Here is a 26,214-nt window from a genome sequence, read left to right on the forward strand (position 1 = left end):
ACAGACTTTCAACCGAGCGGGCCATTGCGCGGGATTGTATTTATCGCATACAAGTTGAATATTTACCGCAATCGTTGATAAATACTTTTTTTGCTGTCTGGTGTACTTATCACATTAAAACTGGCATGATTAACTATTGAACGTATGATTTTATTTTATCGCGATTTTTAAAATACTTTTTGTACTGTCTACCGTGTCCCATTTTAGTGAATGTGAAAATTAATACTATCAATAACTATGGTGTGTGAGTTTAATGGTTTCTGTGATTTGGCGTTTCTTAATACTGTAGTTAAACATTTTAAAAACATTTCATAGTTTTATAGTGCGTAAATATGGAGGAAGAAAATGTGCGTACTAATGAGGAATTGGACTCAGATTATGACATGTCGGAAGAGGAATTGGAACAACATGAGACTGATCATGATGTTGACGATACGGACTCTGACGAGCCAATTGAATTTTTGCGGTCATGGAGAACTGGTCCGTATATTCCAATAGTTCACGAATTCAATGATTGTCGATCTGGCGTGACATCGAACGACTTGGACGAATCCTCTCCCGAATGTCTTTTCTTTGAACATTTTTTGAATAAAAATATAATGTCGGAAATAGTGAACCAAACGAATACATTTTTTAACCATTCGTACAGTGCGGGAGACCTCGGACCGAAATCGCGGTCACACAATTGGACAGACACGTCAGTGCCGGAGTTGTATACATTTTTTGCCGTATCAATGCTGATGACTCGAAATAAGCACACGTCGATAGAGGAACATTGGAGTACCGATCCTTACCTGCATGCAGACATTTTTGGGAAAATAATAGCTAGAAATCGATACCAACTTATTTTACAAATGCTTCATTTTTCTGATCCTAGTGTGACCGCCTCAAATGATAGACTAGCTAAAATTAGATTACTGTTAGAACACACAAGAACAATTTTTAGGGAAACGATGATACCGTATCAGAATCTTTGCATAGATGAGAGCATAATCGTGTTTAAGGGTAGATTAATTTTTAAACAATTCATTCCTACCAAAAGACATCGATTTGGAATAAAAATGTTTGTGATGTGTGACGTAATGACAGGATATATTATTGACTTTATAATTTATTGTGGGGAAGGGACTGACATACAAGACAATGAAAATCTCGGTATTTCCGGTGCGGTAGTGACAACGCTAATGAAAGACTATATCGGGAAAGGTCACACCTTATGGTGTGATAACTGGTATTCGAGTCCGGCGCTCTTTAAATACCTTCACTCTCACAAAACGAATGCTTGCGGTACAGTGAGTAAAAATCGTAAAGATATGCCAGAGTTCAGCAAACTGAAAAAGGGAGATACCGAGGCTAAGTACAATAGTCCACTTTTGGCTCTGAAATGGCACGATAGGAGGGATGTTCACATGCTATCCACCCTCCACGATGCATCATTTGGACCAACGGGAAAAGTGAACTATAGAACTGGCGAAAACATTGAAAAACCAAAATGTGTTATAGATTATAACAAAAATATGGGTACGGTAGATAAGTCCGACATGATGCTTAGCAACTTGTCGTGTATGAGAAAATCGATCAAGTGGTATAAAAAGGTCGCATTCCACATGATCGACTTATATTTATTAAATGCTTTTTATTTATATAAATTTATTAAATCTGACAAAAAAACATTGGGCGATTTTCAACTCTGTGTAATAAAACAACTAGTGGACAAATATTGTGTGAGAATTTCAAATGCACCCCTGCCTAAGCCGACAGCGTCAACTAGCGATAATCCCGTACGATTATTGCCCAAAAGTGCAACGGGACATTTGCCAGAATACATTTTACCGACACAAAATACCGATAAGCCTAGAAGAAGATGTTTCGTATGCGGGAATTCTAAAAAAAATCCGAAAAAAACAAAACTCTCGCTATATGTGCCCAACGTGTGATGTTGCGTTATGTCTGTCACCTTGCTTTAAAATATATCACACATCTAAAGAATTTTAAAATAGGTTTATTATTGTATTTATTTTTTTTTTTAATATGTGAGTTCGTGTTAATTTATCAATAATATTCAATAAGTGAAGTGTTTGTGTAGTTTAAATATATTAAAAGGGTCCCCTTTATATTTGTTTACGACTCAACCCGAAGACATTAATATGTGATTTATCGATATGCACTTGAAAATTAGTAATGCTCGATTCGTGGGAACGTATGCACAAGTGTCGAAATATTACACACCGCGCAGAGCTCTAACTATTTGCTACAAAATGGCGACTGCGGTAAGTTCTTTCAAATTTGGATAGCATTCGTTTGTTCGAGTGTTTCTGATATTATAACTGATTTATTACGGTTTTTTAGTGTGTCGAAATTATCTTAATGGCTTTGGGTTCTCGACTGGAGCTGTGACATATTTTTTATTGCTTTTTTTAGTATAGAACAAAGACGATAATGAAATTCATGCGTAGTTATGGTGCGTCATACGATTTTTGAGGCAGGTGCCGGGTTTTAAATTTGATTTGTCCATAACTATATTCACTTGATTTCTGTTGATAAAACGTAATCATTTGAAAATAACTATCACTTATCGGGATATCGTCTGATTAACGTGGAAGTCCTCTCATTTAAATAAGTATTACTGTGCATTAAGCACCGTATCGTATTTTTTGTACGTAAGTGGCACCAGCACTAAACGGTGGCTGAATTGTGAAACGCAAGTGGCAGCTGTCAAAATAATCAAATATATAGAGTTCAAGCAAATAAACTAGTGGTATCACTACTCACTATTATAATGACCTAAGGTTAGTGGTGGTTAAGGCCACTTATATAAATATACATATGACTAAGCATCTGGCCATTAATACTTACCATACATTAGATACTATCAGTAAACAGTATAGAAGCATATTGAAGTAACTTGTTACAAACATAACAACTGATGATTGTCCTAATATTACAAGGTAACAAACAGAGTATAATATAAATATACATAAAATATAATTATTTACAATGATCAAATCATACACCGGGATTCAGAATTACGCTAAATATTTAAAAAAATCATTTAAACCAAATCTCTTATTTGCTACATGTGATGAAACAGTTAACGATAAATACCTACAAAACTAAATACCGGACGATCAAAACTAATACATAACCTTAAAATAATAATATTTATCTCGTGCAAAAATTTGAAGAATAAATATTATATTCCATTTAAGTATGTACCTAGCAGTGGCGAAGCTGTTAAGATCCGCCATAAATAGTGCACATTAAACTTTGTTAGTCATACGTATTTGTTTTTGCCGAACTAAGACTACAATTTACAGATGGTGTTGGTTATTATGTGATTATTCTATCTATAAAATATCCAAAATTCTGTGATTTAATTACATAATTTTAGATATTTTATAGACAGAAGAATATTTTTAATCAAATATCTATTACGGTTTGCTCTAGGCAAGGTTTAATTAAATTTTATAAACTAACCAATAAATACCACATCTAAATTGTCTCACTAGTTCAATAAAAACAAATAAGTATGACTGACAAAGTTTTGTGTGCACTGTTTATGGCAAATCTTAACAGCCTACCTCCACACTTCGCCACTGGTACGTAGCACTCGCGGAAAAATATGAAAATTATGTAAAATAAGGGTGGGTAGCTTTGTGGAATTTAAATTATAATTTTAACCAACTTCCAAGTATATTAAATTACTAACATCCTTCTCGTAAAAACAAAAATCCGTTAATACAACCTCCACCAATCTTAAGATCGAAACGGTAAAAAAATATATATCGTTATTTGAGGGCTGATGATTTAATGAGTATAAATGACGTATCGTTAAAAAATCTTTTCGGAGCAGTTGTCTTATTGACAGATACATACATATTTATGTGTAAAACTAAATTCAAACATGTAATTTATTGCTTTGTCCGAATATTTATAAGCACTACGTATTTCTAACGTTGATTCCACTTCATAATTAATTATGGAGTGTATAAAATTTTATTATATTCATAGTAATGTTTCGGTTTGACTTCTTTAAACTTTAAACACAAAATGTCAATATTTTCCATGGATTAGTAATAATGGTCGTCTAATTGTGGATCTGCTGGACGAGCTTCCTGGCTTTAGGCTTCCACGCAAAAATGGATGTGCCTGAACCGAATTCGGTGTGGGCATTCCAGGGCTTGAAAGAATCCCCACTTTGGGAGTATTAGAGATTCAGACAACAGAGCATATCGTGGAGCCATATGACACGTGTGCCTTCCCCGGAGGAGTTTCAGCCATACACCAGACCAAACCGGAAGATATTATTACATCTGTGATTTTGTTTTCTAATGACTTACTTTTTGAATAAAATATTTTACTTAATATACTTTTTCATTACAAGTGAATATATAATATATATATGTATAATCGATCATTTGAGAACAAAACCCCATTTACAGAATGTTTAAAATAGTTATGTATAATTTACAATCGCATATTTTATTTGCGGAGTTGATTTACACAACATAGTCACTTGTATTCATTCAATCTTCAGCTCCTTCTCAATTCAATATATTTTTAAAACCTATCACAAGGAACAAACCAATAATGGCACATTTTCAAATATGTGCATAATTATTATATTAACATAGCCATCACATTTCATTATAACGGTAATAAACAGGTAATCCCCTTTCATCGCGACCCCGGCGAGTGCCAATTCGATTTTTAATAATATTGTTTTGTCACGCACTTATTTTAAAATGGGCCACCTGCCAGGAATTATCACAATGAGTAGAATCTGATTATAGGACAGTTATTGACAATTTTTACATAATAAATGCAGATGGGTTAAGCAGGGTAAAACTATTTTGCAATGTGGAAATTTTTTTGATCCTTTTTTTCTATATATTATTTTAAAACAAATGAAAATTGCATTTATTGTCAATCGCGGACTGGCACTTATTAAATTATTAGCAAATTAGTAGATAATATATATTTTTATAAAATAAAAATCAAATTTTAAAACTTTAAATATCCAAGTATAGTAACCTTTGTTTTTTACATTCTAATAGCAAGTGTCACTGTATACCATTACATTAAACTTAGCGATAGGTAGGGGGGCCCGCTTCAGAATGTGGGGGTCATGCCGGACAGCTAATATAAATTCAAAAATCAAGTATTTGGAATTGTGCCAAATTGTGTATTGTTTCCTCGGTGAAAAAAAAACATCTGAAATGTGTACCCTTATTTATTAGTTACAGGCACTCTTAGTATATAATATAAATAAAATACACATTATTTTGATATTCTATTAATGCAATATCCCTCATTCCTATATTATTAACAATTTATCACAAAAAATAATCAACGGATTTTTGGGAAAAATCTTAAAACAAGGTTAACATTAGATTATCGAGTTATAAGCATTGTATGTAGTATTAAAATTATTGTTTTATGACACGTTACAGAAAACTACAATACAAACTCATTGATCTGTAACATCCACTCATAATTCGAATTTTTATTACCAATAATGCTAATAAAAATGTTTTAAATACTTTTTATTTATTTTCACCACAATTTAGGATAAATTATCGTTTTTCCATGTGGTAATTCTTTACAAAAAACTGTTATGTAATTCGTAATTCAAAATTTTGTTTCCTTCATTTACAAATCAATGAGATTTTACTGTGCATATCTGTCAAGACAGCAGCGGCGAAGGGTGGAGGTAGGCTGTTGAGATTCAACGTAAATAGTACAAACTAAACTTTGTCAGTCATACGTATTTGTTTTTATTGAACTTATGATACAATTTACATGAGGTATTGGTTAGTTTATAAAATTCAATTAAACCCTGCGAAAACCTAAATATCAAAAAAAATTTTTCCGACCATGTCCGATCCTAATAGGATCATATGGGCCTCCACAGAGTAGAGGTTTGTATTAACAGATTTTGTTTTTTACGAGAAATGGATGTCAGCCACTAGCTAAACCTATTAGGTCCATACCCTGACTCACACACAAATTGAAAAACAATATGTGTACTTGTCAGACCCAGGATTCGAACCTGAGACCCACGGTGTGATATTTCAACGCTTAAGCCGCGCGGCCACCGTGGGTGTCGAATATCTAAAATAACGCTATTAAATTATATACAATTGTAGATATTTTATATTTATTACGCTTTCGTTTAGGCAGGGCTTAATGATTTTTTTAAAACTAACCAACACCATCTGTAAAAAATTGTATTCCAAGTTCAATAGAAACAAATATGTATGACTGACAAACTTTAGTTTGCACTATTTATGTTGAAGCTCCACAGGCTACCTCTGCCCTTCGCCGCTTGAAGATAGTGCAATAAGCCTCAATAACATTGAGCTACTTTACAAGCTGCTTGTTGGCGATTTTACAATCTGCTTGTAAACTCGCCCAGTGTCATCATCGAACAAGCAGATTATAAACAATCTACCGAGAAAAGTTAAAATCCGGTAAATTTTACACGCTAGACGCTGGCGTGTGGGCCTACTGGATCCTCGCAGTAGAGCGATAGTAGCGACCTCCCGGTATAAAAATGAACTACTCAATACATCCTGTCAAAATAGTACCAAAAATTACGGTTTCAACTCGCCAGCTTGTTGGCTTCTAAGAGAGTGGAAAGTTTTGTGTGTCATCATCACAATCGACTCGCCCGCTTTTAAATCCGCCAACAAGCAGCTTGTAAAGTAGCTCAATGTCATTGAGGCTATAGTCTATTAAAAATACTATAAATAAGAATAAAATTAGGGATAAGAAAAGTGTAAGCTCTAATTATTGTGATGAAAAAAGCATAACCTTAGGATAATTACTATTGTGATCATCTATGACTTGAAATATACTGTAGTATGTAGAAGTAGATTCTACAGTTCCGAGTTTTGGATGTTGACAGCTGTTTCGGGTCCCCATTAACGGAGCATTCAGTCCAGAGGTGGGGGGGTGGGGAATATGGCAAGGAAACATGGCATCTATACGGGTACAAGAGTATTTCACTAATCGATAAGCTGTCTTATTTGGAAGCAGGTGTTGAAAGTAGAGCGAAGCGTATGATAGTCTAGAAATTTTTCATTTATCAACCAATCTATTTTTTTTGTTGCCGTAGCGGATTAAAGAAAAATCACTAATATAAAATTACACTATGCGCCTCTCAATTTTTTTATACTACGAGGGTGGGTCAATAAGTCCTTAGAAAAGCCGACAGGTGGCGCGACTAGTACTGTAAGCGGTTTGTTTTCATGCAGCGGCACTACCGATTCAGTATGCTGCGAAGTTTCAATCAGATTGGTCGGGTTGTTGTGTGTTTCTCGTATATTTAAAAAAAAAATTTGCTTGTGGAAAATGGAAAATGGAGAAAATTGAGTTTAGAGCTGTTATTAAACATTTTAATATAAAAGGGTTAACAGCAAAGGAAATAAAAAATGAGTTGGATTTAGTTCACGGCATATCTGCTCCTTCACTTGCAACTATTTATAACTGGTTAAATGAATTTAAACGTGGTCGTACATCAACAAAGGATGAACCACGCTCAGGACGTCCTGTAGAGGTGACTACACCAGAAATGATCAATAAAATCCACGATATGGTGTTAAGTGACCGAAGATTAAAGTTGAGTGAGATAATTGAGGTTACAGGGATCTCAAAAGGTAGCGTCATTTCTATTTTACATGACAAATTGGGCATGAAAAAGATTTCTGCAAGATGGGTGCCGCGTTTGCTCACAGTCGACAATAAACGCAATAGGGTGGTGGCCTCTAAAGCCCTGTTGTCGCTCATGCAACGCAATCCGGATGAACTTTTTCGTCGCTTTGTGACTGTAGATGAAACATGGATACACCACTATACTCCCGAGACGAAAGAACAGTCAAAGCAGTGGATTGCGAAAGGCGAACCATGTCCAAAGAAGGCGAAAACCGTAAAATCAGCTGGTAAGGTTATGGCTACTGTATTTTGGGATGCACGTGGAATTATTTTCGTTGACTATTTGGAAAAAGGAAAAACAATAACAGGGGATTATTATGCATCTTTATTGGACCAGCTAAAAAACAAAATTGAAGAAAAACGGCCTCATTTATACAGGAAAAAAATCCTCTTTCATCAGGACAATGCCCGTGTTCACACATGTTTACGATCAATGGCTAAAATTGAAGAATTGAAGTTCGAATTGGTCGACCACCCACCGTATTCGCCAGTTTTAGCCCCCAGTGACTGTTTCCTTTTCCCAAACTTAAAAAAATGGCTAAGTGGACAACGTTTTTTTTCAAATGAAGAAGTCATCGATCGGAAAAAAGCTTATTTTGAGGACCTTCCGAAAACTTATTTTTCTGACGGTTTAAAAAAAATTGAGAAACGTCTAACCAAGTGTATTGAGCTCCAAGGAGATTATGTTGAGAAATAAAAAAAAAAAACAAAAATAAAAACTGTTTTAATGCTTTTTTCTAAGGAATTATTGACCCACCCTCGTACCTATGATCAAATCGCCTAGCGTTTTACAGAAAGGATCCGTGCCACAAATGCAAATTATTACCATATTAAGAGGCTTTGAAGATTTTGCATTTTGTAACATGCGTAAATATTTGTATTTATATAATAAATACATGGGTTTACCACAATTTGAAAGTTTTTTTCTTTTTTTCTTTTACCAGTCGTATTAGAAAAATCATATATATAATTTTTAATGTCCAGGGGTTTGCAGTTCCAATTTGAGAAAAAATATTTAGATGACAGATGGAAAAAAACAAATATAAGTAGCGTTGCTGTCATTCGCATTACGCACTATAAAAAGTTATTAATTAAATTATACGTGCATATTATATGTTCCTTAAAACAATAGGCAACAAATTGCTAAGCACGAAAAAGATTTATTGCAAGGTTTTAGAAGACATTCTGGTCATTTCGTTGACTTAATTAATTATTAATTGTGGAAATAATACATTTACATACGCAAGACATTTTCATTGGTATGAGAATAGGTACCAGCTTGAGGCGAACTTTTTCAATTATTTTACATGAAACATGTTCCTAAATTATAGATGCCGGCGGAAAGTTCCTAATAATTAACAAGAATTCAAACATCCTTCCATCCAATTAAATAAATTGTTTAGATACGCTTTCCGAAAAACTGAATTCTTTGCACGAATTAAACAAAAAAAGACCTATTTGAAATTACAAACTATCTTCTGTGCATTAAATTCTTTTTACGGGATGGTTCCTTTCTGTATAACTTCATCTGATTGATCATCAAAAAAACGCATAATACGCTCTTCTTTACCACTTTGTATCAACGTGATCGCAACCTAATAGATGAACCGGTGTCAAGCTAAACCATTCAGAAGAGACTAATTATCGTGCCAACTGTATAATGAGCGCAGCACACATCTCGAAGAACTCCATGGTGTGGTGTCCGGCGTTGTCGAGGACCAAAGGGCTGCTGCTGATGGGGGGAGGAATGGGGGGAGGAATGACAGGACTGGGGCAGACGTCCTCACCATTGCCCTCCGGCTCGTCTCCCGACAGAGACTTGAAGTCCAACAGGTAGGACTTGTAGTCTACTTGATATAGCTGCAGTGACATCTTCACGTATTTGTCAGTTAACGTGTTCTTGTTGCGAACTCTGGAATTATATTTGTCAATTGTATATTATAATTTATTTAACATTCTAAAAACCTACATATTATGTATTACTATTATCATTCAAATAATCAGACTACAGAGGTGTTTAAGATAAATTACATTGGGAGATTCTCACGCCGATTGTCTGCTACGATCACTACTGATAATAAAATGTCACATTGGTTCGTTCCCTGGAATTGGAGCTGAAATAAAATAATTGCCCCACTCACTCGCCGATTAGTGACAGTTGGGTTGAAGATTGCTGAGAATGTACGAAAATATTCGAATTAGCCGTGTTCGCGAGTACGGCCGCACGTGGCATGTTGATGACATCAAATTGATGATTTGTGATTGTATTGATTTTGTATCGCTTATAGAGACTTACAAAGATTTTGGCATTTAGGTGTCTTATACGTTTTCCGTATCAGGAATTTTAAAAGCAGTTCGATTTTACGTAAGGTTGTATTGGTAACACATTTATTATTTTCTTCTTCTATTGGCAGCGCCGGAAACAAAATGGCGGCTCACATTCTGGTTTCAAGTCTATTGCTTTGTTTACATAACCGACATACGCAATTCTCAATGTTTTGTGATAATTGCCTACATAAAATTAACGATGGAATATCTTTTCACATGACGTAAGCTAAATTTTATATTCGAATGTCTGTTTTAATACGAGATGCACGAAATATCAACTCAAAGTCGAAATTAATTAAACACTATCAAATCCTATGAATTTAAACATAGAATCGCATAATATTATGTATGTAATTACAGTAAAACCTCGTTAGTAAGAACACTGATAATTCAAAATTCGCCGTAATTCGAAATTTTCGCAAAAAAAAAGTCCCTTGAACATTATTTTCATATAAAACCATACCTTTAATTCGAATTTCGTAATTCCAAATGATTTCAGAGTCCTGGTATACAAAAATATTCAATAAATCGTAATAAAGTACACTTCATGAGCCAGTCATTGAAAATTGTGACAGATTTTTCTTAACCCTTAACACTCGAGTGCCGCCATATCGGCGGCATTAGAAGTTTCCCGTATTACTCGAGTGCCGCCGTAGCGGCGGCACCGCCTATAATGTCATTTTTTGTAATATTTTCAGAAATTTTTATAATGCGATTTCAATCAAGTTAGAATGAATAATAATAGGTTATTACATTTATCTGAGAAAGAAGTCGGCAAAAGAATACTGCGTGCCTAATTTCAACATAGTATTTTTATCGGAATCTTCTCTTTTTTTATTCGTAGGTCGTCGCTTGCAAGCAATGTTTTTTTGTCACATAAATTTTATTTATTGAACGTTCCCAGACTAGAGTGAAGTGTTTGTCACGCATGATTTTGAAGTGTGTTTATATTTTTTATTGGTTCTCGCTTGCGCAGGGGCGTCTCGTATAGTTTACAGTTTTATATTTGAATACTGTTTTTGATGACAATACTTACTAGTATATTATGCCGATTCGGAACCTATATAATGTGAAATACTCTAATGAGTCAAATGAAAATTATTACGTATCGATTTATTATTTTTTGAGAAATCTTTTGATAATGTGTACCGCACTGGGAATGAGTTGTTATGAGGCCGAAACTAATTTAGGAAATTTACGAGACAGCCGCTTATATTACAAGTGTATTTGAAGGCAATTCATTTGTATCATATTTACAGTCATAATGGACGATTTACACTTTATAGCCAGTTCTCTACATACCGCTATTTCATTACGATTCTGTGATAAGCCAGGATTACATATTAGAGATTGCTTTGTGAAATACCACACAATGAAGAATTATAAATAAACTAAAAATAAGTACAGTATATTCATTATAAATTTATTTTACAGAATAAAAAAAAAAAATTTTTTTTTACATTTTTTTCACCAATTAAATGTTTTATATTGAAATTATGCTTTGTGCGGGAAAAAGTCTCGAGTGGGTGGTATGTACCTATAAAAAAAATTTCGAGTGGAAAAGGTTAAAACATCATAAATTACTTATTTTAAGAAGGTAATATAAAATCGTAAATTTCGTAGGTACATCTATGATCGTAAACAAAATTAATGAAAATCAAAAATATTTTTTTTTCGAAATTTTTATATTTCCTATTTTGTAATTCAAATTTTTTTTCGATTTTCGGTCCCATGGAATTCGTATTAACGAAGTTTTACTGTAGCTAATTGGATGAATCTGAAATTATTGTGGAATGTCATAGTAGAAGTGTGAAGTTCTCTTCAAATGAACCAGCAGCAATCAGTGGACCAAACATCGTTTTATGGGCATCAATTTCATACATTTGGGCTCCATTTCAATAGAAGCTTTTCAATTAAGATTCAAGAGAAGTTCAATTATCTCGTAACTAGTAATTTTGACATATCCGAGTGTTGTGACCAGGGACGGCTCTTGTATAGGAGCAAATGTGCACTGATCTCCCAAATTAGTATCTAATAATATGTACGTATTCAAATAACTACATTTATTGTAATAATTAATTATCGTAAAATATCTTTAATTTGTCGCCCGTCCGCTAAGCGCATCCACGTAAGTATTTCTGGTGTATTTTTAACCAGCCGCTGAGCTGGAGATGTGTATACATATACTTCTTTCATAGTATTTGTTGAATGTTCGAAAGACGACCTGTACTACCCGAGTGCCCGGGTCGTAGACGATTTTTTTGCATGCTGCCGAAATGTAACCTCACTGAACGTACAATTTTTACCTTGCTTTGAGCAATGTTCTCCCTCCTAGTACTTCAAGTATAACCGATAGATGTCGCGACTGACTGGCGCGTTTATAATAATATTATTGTACGTACGTATGAAGTAGGTAAAAGGTTCCCGCGCAGTATTTAAAAATACTAGGTATATTATTATTTCATACGTTATGACGTTATGAGGTAAATGCTCTGTTGTTTGATGTGCCATATTAATATTGAATCAATCAACATATCGATTAGAGTAATATTGTGATAATTAAGTTACGTACAGCCATCTCACCATACAAATACGATTTTATAATTATTTTACATTTCAAAATTAAACACTAAATAATTTTAATATAAATAAATCTACAGAAAAGTAAGTCAGTAACATAATACATACAATATACCTACTTATACTTACTATTATTTTTGATGTTGAATGTCTTTCAAACCAGTCCCATTGGAGTGCAATTTTGGAGTGGAGGTGTACAAAAGTGGCAAATTTTTAATACAAGTGATATCCCGTTGGAAAACTAATGATCCATGCCCAGTATTTATAAAAATGATACAACGCGCATATGAGAATGATGTGGGATGACAAATGAGGATTTTACGGCTTTTTCCCAATGACACACGTCTAAAATACTTATATCAGTTACGATTTATGGAAGTTACGAGTGACAAACATGGTAACTATGTCAGCACATATGAAGTGTAATTAGGTACAATAAAAATCGAAAAATGTGTGTACCTATTGCCTTTTGCATCATACTTATCATACCAGAGGCTTGAACTTTGTAACTTTGACAACAAATAAATGCTGTTCGTGAATGTAAGCGTCGTTTAGCATACGCCTACCTCCACCACGAAGGCTATTGCAGATTTTTTTTCAATAGCATGAAAAGAAAAATGCATGTCTTTATTTGCACTCCCTAATTTTATTATCACCAGCCGCCACTGGTTGTGACAAAAGGGAGAAACCAGACTTTATCGAATAAGATAATATGTATGATGTGTGAGAAACAAAGCTTTAGATTTTTTTTTTTATAATATTGACTAGTTCAGTTATCATGCTTTTTAAATAATAATTAGGAAAATGAGTTACAATAAAGAATATAGAGCGAAGATACTCACAGAACATGATAGATGTTTAGAACTTTCCATTCATAATCCAACGCCTTCATTGCTCTATAAACTTCCAGCATGATATCGTTCGGTTTGCTTTGAGATCTAATACCAAGATGCCATTTTGCCCTGTTAAAACATAATAAGAACCAAAGTTATTTAAAATAAAAATGGATTCGCAAAATTTTTATGCTTCAAATACATTATCGTCACGGTACGTGCTGTCACAGTAAGTTGCTGCTACGGGAAAAAATGTGTAAAGTCGTTTATCTTGGTATTTAAAATGTTATCAGACTGACGCTCCCATCCCGTAGCACATTTTGAAACTTTAAACAAACATTGTGACTAATTTTAAGTAATTAAGTTTCTCATTTCTGCAGACCTACACATTTTTTTCATTTAGTGGTTTTCTCTGTGGATTTGCTATTAAATAATTATCTATGTCTGGTGTTTACGTCTATTATCTATGCTCTGTTGGTTGGGTTCTGTTCAAAATATTATCTATGGATGCAATATCGCAAGTAATTTTAACATACGCACACGTAGAAACTGTAAAAAATTAATTGAAATTAGGATGAATAATAATTCAAAATATACATTTGAGTTCGCACTCTCAATCATTGAATTAATAGAGATAGTGATCATTTAAAATATTCTGCGGAATGACGAAACCATAGACTACATTTGTTACCGTGCCAGCACATGACTTAATCATAATGTAATCGCCGCTTTAATGACACCATCAATCAATTTCAATCCATTATAACAATGTTTGCCTTTTTGTAAAGTAATTTATTGAAATAGTTATATATTATAATACAATATCAAGGGTTAATTTTGAAGCCTTGAAGCACATCATCCTTAATAAAGTGTAATTTACCTTTTAACAGGGGTGCCCTTCTGTGCTCTCTCTCCTTGAAAAGTGGACTGGATGACCTTTTCTCTTAGCGGAGCTATCCTCTCTGGATGCGGCTTATGTCCGGCATCCATTGGGCTATATGCAACTGCTGGAGGACTTCCTATAATAGTAAAGATTTTTTTTTTTATTAAATTATTCTATATGTAAAAAATATGATTCTGTTCTGACATAATCTCAAAATATACACTCTCTATTTAGAAATCATTATTAAAAATTTTACACAATATAAGAGAAAAGGTAGTTTAAAACTTGGGTTCTCATTTTACTAAAGCCAAAAACATTTTACTGTCATTTTACGTAGCAGGGCAGAATATTAAAAGTAAAAATCAAAAGACTTCTACCGTGTGGTAAGTCTTAAAGCAACGTTCTATGCAGGAGATTCACTTTGTACTGATACTTTTCATGGTTTTTTTGGATAAACACATCTCACATCCTGCCATTGTTAAAGTTTTTTTTCTCAGTTGAGGTAATTTTGCCATAAAATGCCTTCCTGTGAGACGCAATGGCAATTCTGACTATTTTTTCCTTATTGCGGATTTGGGGGGCTCAACACGTTTGTATTCTCTGATTAGTTGACGAATTGCCTCCAACTGAAACTGTGCTAGCGACACGCGTTTTCTTGTTTTTTGACAGTATAGAATATAGGCAAATCAATAGCGAAAGGTCGTCAACCATATCAGAGCTGTCAACTGTGGTTCATTCAGGGTTTATAATCAGTTCATTTCGGTATGTAGTTTTGCCTGTATCGGTGAGTAGAGTACAGTAGTAGGATGAAAAGTCGTCAGCATAGACACCTGCATTTTATACTTCCAGATTCGTACTCTGTTCTCTTTACAATTTGAGTTGGTAGAAGAAATTATAGATATGAAAAACTATTCAAAAAAAGTTAACACTGCGATTAGGTCGCAACACTCTAAAAACTTATAAAATAAACAAACACAGTAGATATCACAAAGGTAAAAAAAAAAATGGTTATTAGAAAGCAAGTTAAATAAAAATATAAAGCAAAGATTAATCTCAGGAGAGAAGATAAAAAAAATACTTGCAAATAAACAATAAAATTTTAAAAATAAAAACGACCGATCTTCATAAAGATTTTTGCTATAACTGCCTTTTTTAAACCCTTTGGCGGCTATGATATTATTAAAAATCCTAGTGAGAAATGCTACCATTTATAATTACAGTACACTCTTAGTAATCCGCCGCTCGATTATCCGACAGCTACTATAATCCGCAGTTATTTTTACTAGGTGAAAGCACAGAATCAAGGTCTATAATTCGCCGGTATTCAATTGTCAAATTCAGTAGTCCGCCGCGCACAAGTATACAACGCAGATGAAACGGGTTTATTTTGGAAATCTCTCCTTCGTAAAACGTACGTTCATCGCGAAGAAAGTAATGTACCTATGTATGTATGCACTATAATCCGCCGCTTTCACTAATTGGACACTTGTCTGGTTTTTGGGGTGGCGGATTACTCAGAGAGTACTGTACTGTTGATAAAAATTATGATATTATTTTTAAACACCCAATAATTCGATTGTAGGAGAATGGATTATTATTTTAACACCGAGCGTGTGGGAGACTAATAACAACAACCCGCGGTAGGTTGAATTCAATAGAGGTTAGATTGAATAAATGATTATTAGATTGTCTGAAAACTAGCCAATTGAGGGTGGATAAATCTACATTCCATGTCTACACATAATATGTATAGTAACACATAGTATATTATACTGTTTTTATAATTTGTCACGAACAAATTTTTTCTTTGCTCGACTTCAGAAGTTTCTTCGAACATCATTTTAATAGTTTTGTCAGCGGAGTCAAAATAAATTCTCAGTAGTACAATTTCGACCACTATATTCACTAGATAATTGACTATAACCTCAGACTATTTACATTTAATGATTATGTTTTGATTGTATTATATTATTCAGAATACGACAAAATACAGTCGAACTCGGTTATTACGATCTCGGACATAGAGATCTCGAATGTAATGAGGAAACATTCGTTGACATTTTGGTTTATGATTTTCTCTATACATTTATTCACTGTTATAACGAACAACTTATCGGATATACCGAGCTAAAATATTGGTAATGTGTCGATCGTTTAAAAACATTTCGATCCTAAGCAATAAAATCCGATCGGACAGGATGCCGCTTGAGTCGGATTACGTTTATGATGCTAGTTAAGTGTCTAAGTACCTACCTAATTGGTGTTTTCGCTGACAATAATGAAAAAGTATCCACGCATATGGTTGAAAAATCCAAGGTTTGTGAAGTCCGTAGGTACCTACCAGCGTTCATTACAACAAACAACTTCTTTTGTAGTTTATGAATGCCATGCTTGTTTCGGGAATTTTTACGATGGTTTTCAGATTTTTTATTTTCGACTTTTTGTGTTATATGACCGCTCATTTAAAAATACATATTCTCTGATATAACGAGTAACGTTTATAACGACCAAATTCAGTCGGTCCTCGTAATAACCAAGTTCGACTGTATTAATAAAATTTATGGCATAACGTTAACACTGATGGCCCATTAAGTGCAGTAATTAATTGTATCATTTTAATGGCAATTATAAGTTTTAACACAATGTAGATACATGGTTTTGCCTTTTTTATATAACTTTAATTTCCAATAAATAAATCATCTAACCAGTAAATAAAGTGTTATTAATAAGTAATTAAATGTGCAAAGCAAAACTGGTTTCCCACAGTAGGAAGTTTCCAAAATAATTTACCATTCTAAGCGTTGTGACGTCAACATCATGGTTAGCATTTCTGCCTGGTATTATGAACAACGATTCATCGTTGTTTGGCATTCAAATGGTTTATTTTGTCGCAATTTTGAATTATGTCCCAATTATTATTCAAATATAACAAAAAAAAAACTCTTCAATACAATTTAGACACGAGGAATTAGCCAGCCCATTAAAATATATAAGCTGGACCGACAAACTCATCCAGGTCCGTTGATGTACTAGGCAGCGAAAAACTGGGGACCGAGAAGAATGGGAGGAGTTAGGGGAGGCTTTCATCCAACAGTGGATCGATCCCGGCCAATGATGATATGAGTAAAAAAATTAAGCCAATAAATAATAAGAGATGGAAATGTATTTGGACCGGAAGCAGAATAATAATAAGCCATGAAGACCGACCGGCATGTAAACAAAATGAAAACTTTGAAGATACATAATTGGGAAACACCTCAGAAACTATCATACAAAAGATTATTAGAAAATATCTTTAAAAAAATACGGCACCGGACAGGACAGCATCCATTGGATTCCAGCCAATGTGTGTAGCAAGTGCAAGTACGTTAAGACTAAAATTTGGAGAGATCCTGACGCTGGCTAGTAATCAAGGTACGTACTATAATTGAACTAGAAAAACCAGTCAACAATTTAAGTGAAATTTTATCAAGCAGTTCAGTTGCGTTAATATAAACATACCGTATAAACGTGAAGTTCGTTAGTGTTATATAATATGTAAAAAATGACGTAGTTAGAATGACTCTGAAGGAGTGAAAACGACGCAATAGGCTTAATGCAAGAGCAGTCAGAAATAATAAAATTTACCCTAGGTAATTCGTGTGCAGTAGAAGAAATCACAATCTGCGTAAGTTGAAGGTTAAGTTGTTCCACGATATTAGTTATTTTCATCGTAATTAGGTAGAGCACAAGTAGCTAAATTGGTAAAGCACATTGGCTGGAATCCGTTGGATGCAGGTTTGAGTCCTGTCCATCGCCATATTTTTTTTTAGATTGTTTCTAATAGATATTGTTTGCACAAATTCTACGTAAACTTCCATCAGACAATTCCCAATGTATGTGTCTCCCGGGCATACCGTAATTCAGTGCCTCAGCAACCTCGAGACCATCAACACTAAATTGGTAATGACCAAAGAACATCAAAGTTGTGCACACACATGCAGTTAGCTCCGAAGCTATCATGAAGTGAATTGTGATACAACCTAAAATAACAGTGTATGTGTGTGACTATTGTGAGCCGTCATAGACGTTTCAGAGAAAAGCTGCTGCTCGGAGTATCCAACGGCAACAACAGGTGAGAGCCTTGGGGTATCCCAGTCTACCATATTTAATCTAAATACAGTCCATTAAATTATCACCAGATACGTTTTTGAGGTGTTCCAAATTATGTTTGTTCAATAAAGAATTACACTCTTAAATCTTATGAATTATCCAGGAATTGATCTCCGCTGTAAAGTAAGGTATTGGTGTATGTCATCAATTCAAAGCATTAAAACCACAATACACATAACCTACTTTGACTATTTTGTCTTTTACTTATACAAATGTCACAAAGACTACGCAACTAACAGTGGCGAAGGGTGGAGGTCGGCTGTGGAGGTCTGATATAAATAGTGCATACTAAACTTTGTCGGTCTTACTTATTTATTTTCGTGGAACTAAGAATACAAATTGCAAATAGAGTTGGTTAGTTTTTTTAAATTCATGTTAGCCTAACCAATGGGTCTATTCTATACTTATCGAACACTAAATTGATAAATAGTATCAAACTTAGGGTAGGTTTGTATCAAAATATTAGCACTTATTGTAACAATTACACGTAGCCGGTTTTTATTGTTGCAATAAGTGCGATATTTTAACAGCAGCAAGATAGGTGCTGTTAAAATATAGCACTTATTGCAACAATAAAAACCGGCTTCGTGTAATTGTTACAATAAGTGCTAATATTTTGATACAAACCTACCCTAAGTTTGATAATATTTTTCACTTTATCACTTTAGCGGTCGATAAGCATAGAATAGACCCACAAGCCATAAAAGATAAAAAATATTCTTCTATCTATAAAATATGTAATATAGATTAAAAACATTCTTCTGTCTATCCTTATGTCTATCATAGAAAACTATTAAGTATGACTGAAAAAGTGTGCATTATTTTTGTCGGATCGCCCATAGCATACTTACCTTAACTATTATGGTTTGGTTTAGGCAGGGTTAATTTAATTTTAAAAACTTACCGGCATCATCCGAAAATTTAATTTTTTGTTCAATGAAAACAAATAAGTATGTCTCACGAAGTTTAGTGTGTACTATTTATGTGGGAACTCAACAGTCTACCTCCACCCTTCGCCACTGGTAACTAATGAGTAACTTTTTAAGTATGCGGAGAATCTTAGTGGAAGTGAAGATGAGATGGATTACAGTGACGGCAAGAATTACGTACACAGTTGCCATACATTGATGACGATGACATTGAAGATTATGAAAATGGAGAGCAAAACTAAGTTTCACTTTTGTCGGGTGTGCTTATCACATATGTATATTGATTTTTGTTTTTGTCAGTTTGAAGTTTTCTACTATACTGCTGTTATTAACAGCAAATCAATTGACATGTGACCCTTATATAAATATTTAGGGACGTGGGTCAATGAGAAATGGAACCGATCTTAAGAAATAAAAACAAGAATTAAGATAGCATAGTGCCTTTTTCAAAATGAGACGCCTCCTTAGCAATCGAGGCCTTAACCTAGATCTGAGACTGCATATGATTCGCTACTGTTCTCCCAATCTTTTCTGTGGCATGGAGGTATGTACGCTAAACCATGAGACGTGTATTGTGGGATATTGGCCAATCACTGCAATGCCATATTATTGTTTTCTGAATGGATTAAAATAAAAACATATCTTACAGCATTCATGTCAATCGCTTGCGGCACACCGGTTAGGAAGCTCTGCCTTGTTCAAACCAGCCAAAGTAACGGAAATTTAGATTACCATGAATAATGTTACCCGCTGAATAGAACTCCTTGAGTTCGGCCTTGGCGGCCTCATCGGCTATCCGCTTATTGTCAATAATGAGGTGGTAAGCGATGCCCAGCTGATCGTGAGGGTCTCCGCTGAGCAGCGCGTTGTGGACCTCCGCATCCTGGACGCCAAACTTCTCGCACACCTCTGTGATGGCTTCCGTGTCGATTATGCTGCTGTCCTGTACGAAGGAGACAAAAAAAAATAGACTTCATTAACTCATTTAGTGCCAACACCTCGACTGGCGCATTTGGAGTATATAATTAACGTGTTATTTAAATGTGGAAATTAAAAGTTCAGCAGTTATTGTGTATGTACACAGATAAAATAACTATGAGAGAATTGGCATACATGCGGCCCTCGACTTTCACATGTAATTGGCTCCTGAAAATGTGTTTGAATGTTGAACTTATCAAGAGATAGTCGAATACCACTCTTTTACGTATTTGAGAATGAGACAGGGAGCGGAGGAGAGAGGAGCGATTGCATGGAGGCACATAGTTTTCGCATTATAAAACAAAATCAAAATTTAAAGAAATGTACGAAATAGTGAATTGTGCGAAAGTAAACGTTTGAAAGTCGAGGGCCACCTGTATATAGAAAATTGTACTCTTTTGTATAAAAACGTAAAGTTTGGCACAATGATTAGCCATATTCTAAAGGTCATTTTAAAGACAACTTCACTTCAAAATTTACCAAGAAGCCCGTAACTCTTAAGATGGCGAAGCAAATATCAATTTACTACAATTACCGTTAGATTTCATTATTTCCCTGTTTAGACATGCATTTTATGGTGCAAAATACTATTTTGAAGTCAAGCTAGATATTTTGCAATTGGAAGCCCATAAAATACCAAGATGGGGGGCCAAAATATAAATTTTCTCTAATTGTCATCCGATTTGATTTGTCTTACAGTCATAATAATACATTTTACACTAATTTGAAATTAAAGTTGACATTTTACAATTCGATGCCCATAAAATACCAATATGTCAAAAAATTACATTTAAAATTTTTTTTTGGTTCCGACTATCTATTATACACGTAAGGTAAGGTAAAAAGGTAAAGATTTGAAAACAACTACTAGAAAAAAACTTTGCCCAGCGAAACGCAAACCCATATACACTGGATGCTGCTACAAATAAAACTAAGACACGATTTTTGGTTAAATTCAACAGTCCCCAACACATCTTCACACCGAAGATTCACTTGCATACATTTGCATCTACGTCTCTCACAATTCTTGGTAGATTTGCATTATAAGAGGTAGATCTATCCAAGACAGATTTTTTACGAGAAATGGTTGTTAGTCATTTGCATACCCTGTTAGTTCAAAGCACTGAATCCAAACACGCGATTCATGGCTTCAAAGGCGGATATTTCTTCTCCCTCCATACGTCTTCTAATAAGCAGTCTTCACCATTGATGAATACAAACTGTACTTATTCTAACAATAATTGCTTTACCGCAATTCTCAATATAGTAAAACTGCGAATGAAGTTGTACAACTATATAATATAATATATAATTTTTTACATAGTATTAACCATACCTGTTCGACGGGAGATGGAAAAAGATACTCTGGCAGTTCAATTTGAAACCATTCATGTTTCTTCACGTCGTCGATGGAAGCCCTCTTCATAGGGTCCACTTGCAACATCTGGCACAGCATGCTGACAACGCTCTTGTTTAGGTACTCAGGAATGGCGAAGACACCTGATTTGATCTTCCTGAACAGTGTAGGCACGTGGGCGTCATCGAATGGGAGGGTTCCACACAGCAGGGCGTAGAGGATGACACCGCAAGACCAGATGTCTACCTCAGGGCCTGCGTACAGCTTCCCTGATATTACCTGGAGGATATGTTAGCAGTTAAGTAATTGCAGTTTGTTTTGTGAGTGATTTTGTGGATTTCAGAAAACGTAAATACTGTTTAGTTTAATAAACTGTACCCACTTTTAACTGAGTACGTTAATATTGTTTATGAATCACGTAAAATAAACTATCCAGATCACTTGAGCCTCCACAGAACGGAGATTATATCTTAAGTCTTTTTTACGGGGAATGATTACTAACCATTCGCCTAACCCAGTGGTCGGCAAATCACGGCTTGCGAGCCATACGTGGCTCTTTGGGTATTGGCGTGCGGCTCTTTTTGCAAAATTCACAATTTTAATTTTTTGCCAATGATATGCAGACTTATTATATGAATACGTGTATTAATTAAGGCGCTAAGTACCAAAATAATAAAAACTGACATTTTTATAAAAAAATGTTCTACATACCAACGCCAATAACTTCAACTATAGTCAAAGTGCCTCAAGCAAGTCAAAAAAATACAGCAAAATAATTAAACCTGTCGACGTTGTAAGTCCGTTGGCGTGTTTTATTTATAATGGTGTAAGTAGCACTGCAGTAGTCAACGGCATTCAATATAAAATAGCTGACGATGGTGTGTTGACACTTGCGAGTTCTTAATACCTAAAATTATAGAAGCTGCCGTGATTGCTTCACACTGTAAAACTACATTTTTCAAAAGGTCTGCTTCATGAAATTTTACTGCAATGACTCGGTATTTTGTAACTACAGGCAATACTACTTTTTGGTACTTAGAGCCTTATTTAATACACGTATTCATATTATATAATGACATTATCGCGAGCCTAATTATTATTCCTCCGTGATGCTTGATGCAAAAAGGTATGGTTGTTTGTTTACTTTATGTCTCTTTCGTTTAATGCAAAAGAGTCACATACAACAAATACAGTGCAAAATATTCCAAAATAATATAATATTTTAAGATTTTTATAAACAAATAAAACAGAAATTATAAATAGAGTTTGAAAATACTATTAATAACACTTATTATGCAGAAATTCCAAGAATCTAAAAATAGTAAACAAACCCTAGCATTTGTTTTTAATCAGCCCATTGCAAAAGTCGACAAATTAAATTTTTTTCCATTTGATATTGACAAGAGCACTTTTGAAATACAGTTTTATTGGTAGATTTAACTAGAAAATAGTTATGGAGCTCCAAATTTGTAGGTCTTGCCACCAAAATTGAAGATTTGGAGAGAGAATATGCAATTTAATTTTACAACACAATAATTGGTGTGCTCTAAAAGATCTACATAAGGTGATACTGTGATTTTTTAATACATGGAATAACTTTTATGAAGTCATATGACCAGTTGAAAGAAATTGTATTTGGTATTTTTACTATATTCGAGTCTACATAATATGTAAGTGAACGATCATTTTCAAACATGAACAATATAAAGCGTATTTAAAGAAACCAAAAAACCGAAGAGAATTTGGTGTCTCGCTTGAAATAAAAACAAGTTACATACATACCAAACATACAGAAACTCTCAAAAGAAATGCAAGGAAGGTCATTGTTCACATTAGATTTAAGGAATATGTGAAAATTGTGTAATTCATATTCTGTAAAAATTATATTTATAATTTCATCAATAAAAAACATATATTTATGTTAGTTTTATTCGGGAAATCTTATTCACTTAATAAATAAACAATTGAGGCGTCTAATTCCAAAAAGCGATAAGTCCACATTTGGTCAAAATCGAGAAAAAAATATGCACGTGTTCTTTGTATAATTTTACACAATATGTATTGATCTATAAATTCCAAAACGCGACATAACCCTATGAAAAAAAATATTTTAAGTCTCGATTTATTACAAAAAGCGCCAAGTCCGTGTTTCATATTATTTAAAGCTTGGTTGATTTCGCGCGTGTTTAAGTCAACCAATAAGGGAACGTTCAATATTGAAAAGGGCGTCTCCCATGCTGTAGCACCGTGCCACGGAAATATGTGCCTTATGCGGGATAAATTAAAAAGTGAAGTACAAGTAGCGCTAAGTCCAATTTTATTTTGCCTATATTTATTACATTTAAGAGTATATCGGCTGAAACGAATTGCCATTTGGTTCTAATTTCGACATAGAGTACAACGAAAAAAGAAATCTCACGTTAAAACAAATAATTGAAGCTAGAAACATAGAAACGTTGTTTCCCGAAAATATTGAATTGTGGACTTGTCGCTTTTTGTAATTAGACGCCTCAATTATAAAATGTAATTAATTCATTTAAATAAATTATATTTATAAAAATATACGTATGGCTCTCGAATTTTTTTTAACCGTCGTGCTACTCATATTTGGCTCATTTGGTTCAAGAGTTTGCCGACCCCTTGCCATTGGATTATGATGCTGGATAAAACCTATGTTGGAATATTTTTATTTCGAGATAAATTAACAGTAAAAACATAAAAGACAGATTGTTATGTTTTGACTGTTAATTTAATTGTTTCAATTGTGTGATTTTTGCATTTGCCCATATTTTCATTATGTTTTCGGATTTTTTTGGGTGGCAATTTTATCAAAAGACTTATTTTTAATTGTGGGGTAAGTAATACTAAACTTTGGAAGGAAATATTAAGTATCCCTAAGTATACCTATGAGGAATGATTAATTGTTTTGTATATAGCCATTACCTCTGGTGCCGCATAGTTAGGTGAACCGCAAGATGTCCTGAGAAATTCGCCATCCATCATCATGTTGGACAAGCCAAAATCAGCAATTTTAACATGTGAATTATGATCGAGTAGAAGATTTTCCGGCTTCAAATCCCTGTGAACAATCATATGTCGATGGCAGTAGTCCACTCCTGATATTATCTGCTGAAAGAACTTCCTGGCCTCGTGCTCCTGGAGTTTACCATGCATCACAATATAATCGAACAGCTCTCCACCACTCACGTACTCCATAATCATGAAGATATCCGTAGGAGTGGAAATCACTTGGTAAAGCTTGATTATGTGCGGATGCCTGAACAATTTGAGGTTCTGGATCTCGCGGCGGATCTTGCCGACGACGTCTAGCGACTTGATCTTCTGTCTGTTGAGGATCTTGACGGCGACCATATGTTTTGTCAGCTGATGTTGACCAATTTTTACTTTACCAAATGTCCCTACTCCCAACGTCGCGCCGAGGGTGTAGTGGCCTATCTTAACAATCGGCTGAACGCCGCCCAACGACGTCTTCTCTGTCATGGTGAGGCACTGGTTGGACTTATTTGAAAGGTATATATAATTATTATTTACATCTAAGGTTTACAAAATATTCACTTCTTAACTACAATATAGTCACATGATGCACACAATTGATTATAAAATCCCTATTGTGATCACTTGAATTGCACATTGATTAATCGGCGGCCTTCAGTCGATTATTTTTTCAATAATAAAAATATTACAGTAGAACGTTTTCGAGTTTTTATCACTTATCAGTAAGTTAATCGCTATAAACCAACCCTAGAAAAGTCATTTGGTCGCAGTGTTGCCAACCGTACTATAATTATAGTACTTGTACCATATTTTTGGTCTGTGTACTATGTACGATATTAAAAAGGTATAGTACGCCCAAAATACTATGCTTTTGAATATCGGAGAAAAGTGTATTTTTATCTTCAAGATTTAATTTCGACATTACAAAATACGCCTCAAATACTAAAATTTTGATATTTCCATACTATAAGCTCATGCAAAGTACTTAGGTGCTGTAATTTCGTAATAGAAGAAAAATTGGCGAGCTGAGAAAAAACGTTCCTCGAAAGAGCTAAAATAGTCATGGACTTTGATTTAAAATAAAATTTCTTGAATTCGCCGGTAAGCATTTTGGTCGGAAGAGGTATAAAAGAGCCTCGGAATTTTATAACTTCTCTGTTTTTTTGTGAGAAACCAAAAACCTATACTTACATTTTCCACAGATAATAATGTGTACTATAATTTTTGTTGAAATACTATAATTTCTTGGACCGCGTACTATAATTCGATGACAAAAAAATGGCAGCACTTGGTTATAATGCAAACAAAATAAATACAATCAACTTAAAATATAAATAAAAAAAAATTAAAAACAAAGTGACGAACCTAATTATTCTACTACAGTCTGTGCACAATATTATATACACTATGCAGTCATGATAAAACAGCTTAATTAAAATTAAA

At 34.2% G+C, this 26,214-nt stretch overlaps 1 protein-coding gene across 2 annotated transcripts; it reads right to left on the reverse strand.

Annotated features, from left to right (window-relative positions):
* Nucleotides 1-7,113: 7,113 nt before the first annotated feature.
* AMPKalpha (AMP-activated protein kinase alpha subunit) lies at nt 7,114-25,529 on the reverse strand. 2 transcript variants are annotated; one of them, XM_085950106.1, is made up of 7 exons: nt 24,700-25,529; nt 21,736-22,035; nt 20,169-20,364; nt 14,338-14,476; nt 13,467-13,586; nt 8,474-9,628; nt 7,114-7,179 (listed from the first exon to the last, which is right to left on the reverse strand). In XM_085950106.1, exons 1-6 carry the CDS (start codon nt 25,255-25,257, stop codon nt 9,358-9,360), a joined length of 1,584 nt encoding a protein of 527 aa, XP_085806232.1. In that variant the 5' UTR covers nt 25,258-25,529; the 3' UTR covers nt 7,114-7,179; nt 8,474-9,357. The 2 variants fall into 2 exon arrangements, with proteins under 2 accessions (XP_085806232.1, XP_085806231.1); XM_085950105.1 differs by having other exon boundaries at nt 20,154-20,364.
* Nucleotides 25,530-26,214: the final 685 nt, after the last annotated feature.

The sequence above is a fragment of the Rhyacophila brunnea genome, unplaced genomic scaffold, assembly GCF_057557595.1.
Source record: "Rhyacophila brunnea isolate RB1 unplaced genomic scaffold, BYU_Rbru_1.0 scaffold_23, whole genome shotgun sequence".
Lineage (NCBI taxonomy): Eukaryota > Metazoa > Arthropoda > Insecta > Trichoptera > Rhyacophilidae > Rhyacophila > Rhyacophila brunnea.

Bases quoted from the DNA above. Each gene is read 5' to 3' on its own strand.
- AMPKalpha (XM_085950105.1), bottom strand. From the start codon at position 25,257: ATGACAGAGAAGACGTCGTTGGGCGGCGTTCAGCCGATTGTTAAGATA. The intron at 14,477-20,153 runs GTAATCTAAATT...TTACTATTATAG, and splicing joins AGCGGGTAACATTATTCATG to GAAGTCCTCCAGCAGTTGCA. The intron at 9,629-13,466 runs GTGAGTATCTTC...ATATAATTCCAG, and splicing joins CTAAACATCTATCATGTTCT to AGTTCGCAACAAGAACACGT.